Genomic DNA, 10490 nt, shown 5'->3' with positions numbered 1-10490 from the left:
TCAACATGGCTGCTGAAGCGGTCCCAGTAGCTGGCCTTGTCAGCACAAGACTAGAAGTATAATGGCATGCTACAGGTGAAATATGCTGTATCTGAAGAAGAAAGTAGTTGATCTGCAGACTTATATCCCCGGCTGTTGTTTCTCTTCATGTGCAGAAAATAAAATCTGCAATATTGCAGATGAGGAATGTGGAGAGAAGATCAGAGAAGAACATCAGTAATTTCTTTTGGGAGACACAGGGAAAAAGAAAAGTTGGTATACTGGATAAGAACCTCATAGTATAAATGTTGTAAATATTGGGTCAAGCTACTGACAGAAAAACAGGTTGAAAAACAACAAATCAGACACAGAAAAATAGACAGCTGGTCAGTCATTCAGACAGACAGTTATACAGGAGGGACATGCTTCATCATACGCCGACAGAAAGTCAAGACAGCCATTATGCTTATACTGAAGAGCCCGTCGCTCAGTCGCTGACAGCAGTATATAATGCCACGCAGACAGAAACAATTCAGCAGGCCAACACACTGATCTCTGCACAAACTTGCAAGACAGGCAAGTAAACACTGTGCATCCCAGATCAGCTCATTTTAAAGGTGGCACAATCAGGCAAGCGGCAGCTGGGACTGGCCATCAGGGAGAAATGTGGGGCCGCGCTGCCCCAATATATCCATGCAACATTAATATTTCAAAATTGTTTTTCTGGGAATTTATAGTCTGGCTAGCTTGGGTTGTTGCCCTCCATCACACACAGTCACCTAAATGTAGCAGTGGAGGTTTGAGATTTTTGTGTAAGATAATGATTGTTTAGCAGTCACAAAAAGGAGACAATGGCATACATTAGTGTTAGACAGTGTCTGTCTGTCTGTCTATCTATCTATTAAAATGCAAGTTGATTCCATCCATGTTAATAAATCCTGCATTACAGCCAAACAAACTAAGAACAAACTATATGAAGATGTCATATAGGAGGAAGTATCACACAAGACTTGTGCTAAAATTCCCTGCAATCTATGTGTTGATTAGTGTATAACATATCTCCTCAACTAACGTCAAAAACAAAAGCAGTCAAAGCAACGGGGGACGTTTTTTCAAACTGACTGATTTGTCCAACTAATGAGTCAAAAATATTCAATTTGCTGTCGCATATAACAAAGAAAGGGGAAAAACAACTTTGGAAACTTAAAAAAGAGACGTTACGCTTAAAAATCAGTCCAGTATAAATAAATATCCAACAAAAGCATCCTGTTTGACGAACAGAGCGTCAGATAGTGTCAGCAGTCACCTCTCGGTGTAAACACTGACTGGACAACATAATCTACATGCAGTTGTGGTCAGTGCGGTTTCCAATAAAGGAGAAGCAGCTGTGCGCCGTGACGCCCGCGCGAAAACAGGGAGAGAAAGACAGAGGGGGTGGGGGGAGGAGAAGGAGAGATAGGGCGCGCGACAGATCTCATCTCTCAAAATCAGCCAGTTAGTATCACAAAACACAAGAAGCGCAGGTGATCTTCAAACGTTCCGCTGTTTGCCTCCACCTTCCAAACTGACTTTCGCACCAAACTTCCGTCAGACGTCCAGCATGAGCGGAGGCAAACACCATGGATGTGCCACATGAGGCGGACCGGAGAAACTGAAACCACCGCTCAAAGTTTGTCTGTAGAAATCACTGTGACTCCGACTAAGCAAACAAACAACTTTATCCGTGTTTTTCTCAAAAACATCACTTGTCGCCTGCCACTTGGGATTGCTTGGATTCCGCGGTGTGTCTTTATATGTTCAGCTGGGGAGACGCGTAGCTTTTCGGCGTGGTCCGCTAAAAGGAAGGTGACATGCAGGTTCTCAGCTGGACCATAGTTCTCCTGAGCCAGTGGATCCTACGGAAGGTGAGTTAACTGTCATATCGAGAAAAGGGAATTAAATGTGTGTTGGTCCACGGAGATTTGGATGATTTCGTAGAGAATCGTCTTCCTTCTTCCTCTAGAGGTTTAGTTTCCTAGAGATCACTCACCTGAGAAAATGATGCAAGCAATAACCTTTTACTATTTCCTCGTAAGAAATCGCATTTTAACTGCGTAAATCCTCCAATTAGTCTAACTTGGCTTAAAGTTATATCTTCAAAACACCAGTTTAACCACGAAACAGACAACAACACGCCTGTTTGGAGGCTTAATTTTGCTTTATTTGACTGCAGAAAGGGTATGGTGACTTTTGCCCGTCTCCAAAAGGCGCAGATTTCTGCTGTCTGAGCATTTCCCCTATTAAGAAGCCCCCTCCTTATCTAGTTATCTATTTGTGCTCTTAGCAACTTCCTCTAATTTTCCTTCTGAAGTTAAACGCGCCCGTGGCTTCTTTTATTATCTCGTCATCGCTATGGCAAAGAGTTTGTGCGCCTAGTTTGGCTGCTGCAGCTGCTGCTGTGTGTGGATGAATATGCGCGTGCACGCACACGCGTGCTCAGTCGGCTGTGCACATTATATTAGAGTTTCTTCTTTTTTATTCTTTACACTGACTGTAATAATGCACAGACTTCCACACATGACAGAGTACAATACAGTACAACAGAATACAATAGAAGGCTGGCTGTCCCAGCAGATACACAGCATCTGTGCTCAGTGTGTCTTTGGCCTTAGCTAAATAAAAGAGAATAAAAACATGACCTTTCACCATATTCTTCCTCTTCTCCCTTTTCCGTACCTGTGACTCCTTCATCTTCCTCTTCATCTTTGCTCAATTTAGTTTTTCTCCAGTTTAGATCTCTTTATCACTATAATACGCCGTTTAATGCGTCTGCAAATAGAGTTTTGGGGTTTTTTTTAAAATAAAAAACTGTGAAACTGTTTAATAATTCTTGAATTTTGACAAAACATTTTAATTTGCTTTTTTTTTTTTTTAAAGTGAAGACTGTGAAGTCTTATTAACAAGCAAATGCTGCTTGATTTAAGTGACAAAGTGTATGAAAAGATGGCAGCTGGGCGAAAAACCTTGAGTTCCAACAGATTTGCCTCGTGGCCGACAATAACCAATATTCTCTCCAAGCAAAAAAACAAAAAGTGACTCAAAAATGACTTGTCTGTTTTGCAATTTTTTTAAAGACTTTTTGCTGCTGGCAGATTGGGGTTAGGTTGTATTGTGACAGGTAAAAGCCCCTGCACTTCTTTTGAAGATTGAATGCAAATCATTTCACCTGCCAAGTAGGACCGCTAAGGCTCATCGTGAGAGTGCCACTAGATTCAAGTATTAGGATTGACTTGGTAATAGATTGAATCAACCATGCTTTTCTGTAATGTGCCATTTGAAATTGTTGCGATAGAGATGAAGGAGGACAGAATCTTGTTTGTTTTCACCAACTATGCCGTGTAGATGATACAGTGATTTGGCTGGCATAATATGACAAGTTGCCTCCTTGGGAGCACTATTAGGTTGAGGGATTAAGGAGTGACGAGCTAAAGGAGGCAGTGAAGAAGTGAAGGCAGGTGAAAAATTGGGTAAACAGCGAGGAGGCATGAGGGAAAAGACAAGTCAGCAGAAGGAAAGAGAGGGCTACGCTAACCACACCTCTAACTTAATTTGACCACCTTTAATGGTCTATTAGAGTAACTTAAAGGGCTGTTTAAGTACACGTGTAAGTGCATAAGTGAGTTTGCAAGGGAAGACGGGGAGACAGAGCGAGAGAGAATCGGAATTCTCACAGGATACCTTAAACTCATTTTATGGTTTTTGACAGCATTTAAAATGTAAAACCTATTTTGTAGATCATTTCCATAATATCTTTAAAATGAATTTGCTTTAATGTATTTGAATGGGTGGTTTTCATATTCATGCAAAAAAAAGAAGAAGAGAGAAACCTAATAAAACAGTTGCACTTCCTTCATAATATGTCCTCTGCTGCGATATTATAATTTTTTCCACCTTGTGCTTTGAAATGATAGCTACAGTAACAGTACTACAAAAGAAGAAAAGACGTGTGAAAAGCTTCTTTGCTGTTTTATGCTCCCTGTAGAAACAATAGCATTAGCCAGCATCTCAGCCTGACAAAATCCTCTTATCTCCCCCCATAAAACAACTAGCTATATACCCCAGGGATATTTCAGAAACTGAGTTGCTTTGATTTCATTATATATAGTCCTACTTCCTTTGCAATCATGTCTCATGTATTCTGCATAGCTTTGCGTTTCCATAGTCTCCGTAAACGTGTGTGAGAAATGCAGCCGAGTATGTTTCCATGCCTCAAGTGCGTGCCTACATATTATTCACTTATTCGCGCCATTGTGGGGGAAAAAATCTGGGCTATCAGAAACAGCAGGATCAGATGATTTTCCATCAGGGATTAAAGCAGGTGGTTGGTGGTTTCCTTCCCACTTGCTGTCTTTTTGCCCATCCTTCTGGCTGTCTGCGGATCATGTGAACTGTCAAGCAGACAGGAGCCACCACTGGCCTGTAATCTGCACAAATTATACTCTCCATTTACAAAGCGATTAGATATGTAATCTGATAAAACATGATGACTGAAGCAATCACATTACTGCTGTATGTGTTGCCTCTGAAATTATTCCCTGAGATCAAAGAATTAACCTACAAAAATAGCACAGATTCATACTGTATTTTAATTTTTTTAAATTTCAGTTCTAAGACAGTTTGCTTAAGGTCAACCAATGATCCATTTTATTTAATTTGATTTCTCCTTCTTCGACAGCACCATGCCCCATTTTTGACAAACCATTACTTGTGAAATGAGTCATCCCTTGCTTGATGCAGTGAACACCTCAGGCTTTGTATTAGCCTTAAGGAGAGGGAATTTAAATGTGCGAAGATTGATGTAAAATAAAACATTACATAGATTCTGCTTTGCATAAAACCACAATCATCATTGTTTAGTTGTTGGAGTGCACGTAAGACAGTAAATGCAAGCTTGATTGTATTTTGATCATTGAATTATTGCACTGTTTTTAAAATTTTGCAGAGGTAAAGTTGGGTACTAACAACCTTAAAATCCCACTAGTGTTATGAAAACTCTAGATGATCCACTTATAACAAATGGAGGCAAGCAGCAGGCAGAAAATCACTATAATGGTGCCAAAATTAAATTACAAACAAAGTGTACAACCCTCTGTTTGGCAGACAGCTCAGATACATGTGGAGTTGCAAGAAAGGAAGCATTATGTGTGAAATTATTGATAAGGCAATGGTATTATTTTTAAGATGCATGGAAAGAGAAAGCCAGAACATGCTGCAGATTCTGGAAAGAGCTGCTGCTCTTCTCACGGCTGAACAGGCCTTTGCGGGTGTTTGCTTCTTTCCCTGTCAGAGCTTTCAGTTTCTGTTTGACATGCAGATAGAAAAGATGACCCTGGGTCAGGCTTTCAGTTACCTTTCATGCACTGTGAATTTATTTTTCCAAAGTTTTATGTAGTTTAATCCAATTTTCTTTATATAATGCAAAAATTATAACAACAGCTACCTCGACGTGCTTGCAACCTTTGAAGCCAAAGCATAACACAATCTTTAATATAATATTCAACTCTCAATGCTGATAATTATTAGTTATAGGGAAATGGATGCAAACTGCATTTCGTTGCCTTGTACCTGTGACATGTGCAATGACAATAAAGTTGAATTCTATTCTATTCTATTCTATTCTATTCTATTCTATATGTTCAGTTGCTTAAGTAAGAGTTGTGATACTGACAACAGTCATGCATGCATGTAATGAGCTTCAAATAAAGTATTCACTAAAAGTGCTCATAAAAACGAAAAAGGATCCCAATCTTTTTTATATTATTCTACTAGATTATTGTTGCGCATGCATTAGTATTTAAGCAGGATTTTACTTTTGGCCAAACCAGTTTAATCTATACAATCAGTTAGTTTAATCAGTATCAGTTAATCCTATCTTTATTAACTGATCAGTTGTAGCCTCCAACTTTAAAGTAACTACAGCTGTAAGTTATTTATAATCAAGCAAGTTGCAAAAAATGGAAATACTACAGTGCAAGTGAATCACAGAACAGCCCTGAAGTGAAAATACTCAGTTATATATCACTATCACAAGGGTTTATTTTCATGTAATTCTGATTTTACTTCACAATTTCTATTTTTGTGTTGCTTCATGTAATGGTAGTGTCATCACAGCTGGTGAATTTGCATTCAAACTTTGTAATACAAGATTTCTAAGACTTAATTAATTTTGCTGGTTCTATATTTTCTGCCAGTTTTAATTCTGAGGATAAAAGTATGGTCATGCTGCTAGTAGTTGATGCTATTTCTAAACGCTCTAAGTTACCCAAGAATAAAAACACCAGGGGGAACTGATCCAGGTGAATTTCCTTAAATTCATATATACAACAAAAGCACGGGTCTTAAAAAGCCCAGGTTTTGTGTAAGTGTGAAAAAATCTAGTATGGAAGGTGTTGTTGATGTATATTGGGCTGTAAATGGCACGTCAGCTCATTTCCTTACTTCATTCTGCCAGTCTGAAGCAGAACATGCAAACAGACTTTTTCAGTTGAAGAGAAATATCAGGGAAGCAAAATTCAGGGTTCCCTTAAAGTTCTAAAAACTATTTTTAAATAAATTTTAAATATGAATATTTTGCATGTGTCAGTCCTCTTTTACATGTCCTGTTTTACACCTACTTAAAACCAAAGTATATTTGTGTTACTTTGTGAATTAAACACATTTTCAAAATTCACAGTTTTTTTTAATAGTTATTAAACTCTCACTCTGATTGACACCATCATAGTACAATCTGTTCAACGATCAGTAACAAGGTAAAAAGGTTTAGTCATTAAGAGTGAAAAACTGTGAATACGTTGGAGTGCTATTTGAATGAAACGTGAAACAATTTTCCTTTTTGTTTAGTTGTTGCTCATTTTTTCTATTGTAGGTGAAACATTAAAAAAAATTTGCCTCATCATTATCAGTAAAATGATCAGTACCATGCAGTCGTGTATCACTTTACTGCATTGATGGTGCTAATTCTGTTAGCACTGTTAGCTTTTCTCTGCAGAAAAGAGAGAGGAAGAAAATAATATAGCATGTAGGTATTGGTAATTAAATACAAATAAAGCTAAACTTTAATTATTAATAAAGTGGAACACATTTTCAGTCATATTTTAACAAATTGATAAGTTAATAAATAAAAAAACAATTAAAAACACATAAAATGAGCTGAAAAATGTACATTTTATATGCTGCATCTTGAACCAAATGCTGGCGTATTAGGCTGACCGGTTTCCTTAAAGCTAAAAATACCAGCAAAGTGAAAATCCAGAACCCATCACCTGAAATATTTGAACGTTTATAAGACTAATTCATGCTGATGCAGTGACGTTAGTTGGGCTGTTTGTGTGTTCTTGTATCAAATTGAGGGCTTGTGCAACAACTGCACGTGTAAACTCGCTAAAATCATCGGTTCACCCTTTTAACAGTACCATCCCCTGTAAAGGATCAGATGAAATTTAACTTAACTCTTAGTGTTTATTCCATGTCTGCTGTTTTCTATAAATATTCCAGAAAAACAAAATTTTAATTAAATTAACTAGGACAAGCTACTTATAGTAAGAAACAAAAGCAGTTTTGCATGAAATAAGCCGGTTTCTCTGTTGAATTTTGCAAACTAGCCCGCAGCTGTCAGAGGAGTCTTGCTTTGGTTTAGACTGACTGGGCTGTGAGTGCCAGATGGTGGGCTTTCACATTACTGCAAATAACACTGGCAATCGGTTGAAGCTTTTATGTTGGAAAGAAACACATGGAAATCAGAGCGGCAGAAGCAGACAACTTGAATAAATTCCCCTTTTCGTGTCTCGTCTGGTCTCTATTGGTGCTTCAGGAAGCTCAAGTTAATAGAAAATGGTAAACACAATGTCTTTTGTTTGGTAACAGTTTAAAGCATCATGGGAGATATGGCAAAATGTGTTTTCATTGGTTTAATGTTTGGTGATTCATCTTTACTGGCTCAATGAAACATATCTTACTGTGTTCCTGTGTCAATCTGAATTCAGCAAATGAGAGTTTAATAACTGAAAAAGGCTTTAGTGCTGCTGATTGCATGTACAATTTTCTCTTTCATAAAACACTAATGGGGAGTTTGGGGAGTTTATTCACTAATGATTCACATCATTCTTTTGTATATAACATCATAATCTGCAAATTAACACAGTTGTTAAAAATACTGTCCTTAAATTATAGAAACTGTGTTGTAGGGTGTATTTATGTAAAACACACACACACACACACACACACACACACACACACACACACACACACACACACACAAGACCATTCAGTTACTAGTAAAAAAACATGAAGTTAAAATAGGTTGAAAAATGAAAATTAATAAATTGTTATTTATATTGCATATTTAAGGGAAAAATAGCAAAAATACTTTAAAACAAAGCTTAATAAGATGAGTTTTAGTTGGTTTTTAAATAGGCTGTCATTTTAAAATAAAATGCTATAGAGATGATTTTTGCTACCTCATAAATTTAATAGACACAGCAGGACACAAGCGGTTTTAATGTGTCAAATTACAAGTTCAGTGCAGTACATATACTTTACATATAGGTTAGACTGGTGCATCCATTGATTCAGAGTGGTATGTGTACTTGCATTCTAACTATATCCAAAATGAAGGTTGACATATAACATGGATTAGAGTAGCAAAGGCATTCCTTTATTCATTCAGACCCTGGTGAGACAAACACACAGCAAGCCAGTAAGTGTTCCAACCAACATGTCACAGTGTAAGCTTTAAAATTAGCACAAAACATCCCTGACCTGTTGCTGGAAAAGTGAGTTCTTGAGCTTCAGTGAAAACGCGGCCAAACAGAGAGAGGCAGAACACTGGGCTGCACATCAGACCATGCGACCCAGGTTTCACTGCCAGGATAATCTGGAAAAGAAGGCCTGTGGACAGCTGCTGCCTTAGCCTCAAGAGGGTCTCACGTCTCCCGGCCCAAGCTACCGTCCAGCCTCCGATGCTGATCTTTGTGTAACTGCCAGCTTGAGTGGTGGAGGATGTGGCAATAATGGAGATAGCTAGAGGTTTTTGGTATGAAACTGTGTTTCTTGTTCTATTTTCTGTCATTATCATTTTTGTTTTCTCACAGCCTTTTATAGTGGCTCAAAGTTTGTTTGGTCTGTATCTCTCGAGTGAAGGTGAGAAGGATCAGGGCAGAGCGGGCAAAGCACATATGGAGGTCCGGGTCAAGATAACCACACCTGAACTGTCTTGAACTGATCTCTAGGCACACTGCAGAACACACACTCACACAGCATTTTAATGCATCCCCGCCTATCTCAATGGAAGGTCTACCATTATTACAATAGTACTGTGTATGACTCACCAAGTCATATAGAGCAACAGTGGAAAATTGCTCCTCCAGAGGAGTTGGTTGGTAGCTTAGAAAAAAGGGGGTGGGGGTTCTGAGGAGCTGATAACATCAATTTGAAAATATGCCTCGTAATCTGTTGGCTGTAAATATGTGCGACACAGACGTGCGTGCAAAGAATGGACCTGCGATAAAATGAATTATCCCCAAACACTCGCATTTACAGCTGAGAGATGAAATTAAGGAATGCAGGGAATAAGGCTTCGTGATTGTTCTGTGTTGTCATCACCAACGTGGGCTTACACAAAGCTTATTTATCACACAGCAATTACCACTGAGGTGTTGCAGCTATGATGGCAGGGAGGAGAAAATGAACACTTAGCTGACGCCGATAAAGGGACACTACAGCTGGGTGTGTCGTGACCCTGTAACGCATCTGCCAAGAGGGCAGACATCCATCACTGCGTGGTGTCCTGACCAGAGGAGAAGGGCAGCTGGAACTCCATCACTTTATCCATCACCTCCTTTTTTTCTAATGGCAACTTTAATTCAGAGTGAGACCCAAACGTTTGAGTGCATTCTTTTAAATATTCAGGTTGATTTATTTAGGAGTTGCTTTTTTTCTGGTGCACTTTAAACATGCTGTCTGGTCAGGTATATATTCTAATTATTTCGCAGTTTAAAACATCTCCCAGTTTTATGACGGGTTATAAAGACAAAGTCTTTGTTTGTCTTGCTTGTTTTTAGCCATGCTAGCAGTCAATCCACCACTTTGCTGCAAACTAAAATATCTCAGCAACTATTAGATGGATTGCTATGACATTTCGTACAGACATTTGTGGTCCCGATAGGATGTATCTTAAAGACTTTGTTGATCCCCTGACCTTTCTTTAAGCACTGTCATGAGGCTGACATTTTCCTCTTTAATGCAATATCTCAACTATAGGATGGATTACCATGAAAGACACACACTAATATCATTATAAAGATGAAATATTATCACTTTGGTGACTATATAACGTCCTTTAAAGCTCCACATCAGGTCAATAAGTTATTTTGATCAACGCTTTGAATTATGACCAGGTGAAACTAGTCCCAACTGTGTCTTGTATTTATAGTGAGAAAAAGCATGTTGCTAATATTCTAACATGGAAATAGTCA

General features: G+C 38.4%; 1 protein-coding gene across 1 annotated transcript in view; it reads left to right on the top strand.

The window, feature by feature from the left end:
- Positions 1 to 1346: 1346 nt before the first annotated feature.
- The window catches only part of nxph4 (neurexophilin 4), a 47016-nt gene continuing 37872 nt past the window's right edge, over positions 1347 to 10490 (top strand). Inside the window, exon 1 of the mRNA XM_085457656.1 lies at positions 1347 to 1883. Coding sequence (XP_085313782.1) covers positions 1830 to 1883 — 54 coding nt within the window. The 5' untranslated portion in view covers positions 1347 to 1829. The remainder of the gene's footprint in view (positions 1884 to 10490) is intronic.

The sequence above is a fragment of the Copadichromis virginalis genome, linkage group LG5, assembly GCF_057382275.1.
Source record: "Copadichromis virginalis isolate Kocher_CV1m ecotype Utaka linkage group LG5, C_Virginalis_male_GT1.1, whole genome shotgun sequence".
Classification (NCBI taxonomy): Eukaryota; Metazoa; Chordata; class Actinopteri; order Cichliformes; family Cichlidae; genus Copadichromis; species Copadichromis virginalis.
This window is presented reverse-complemented; position numbering and strand designations above follow the sequence as displayed.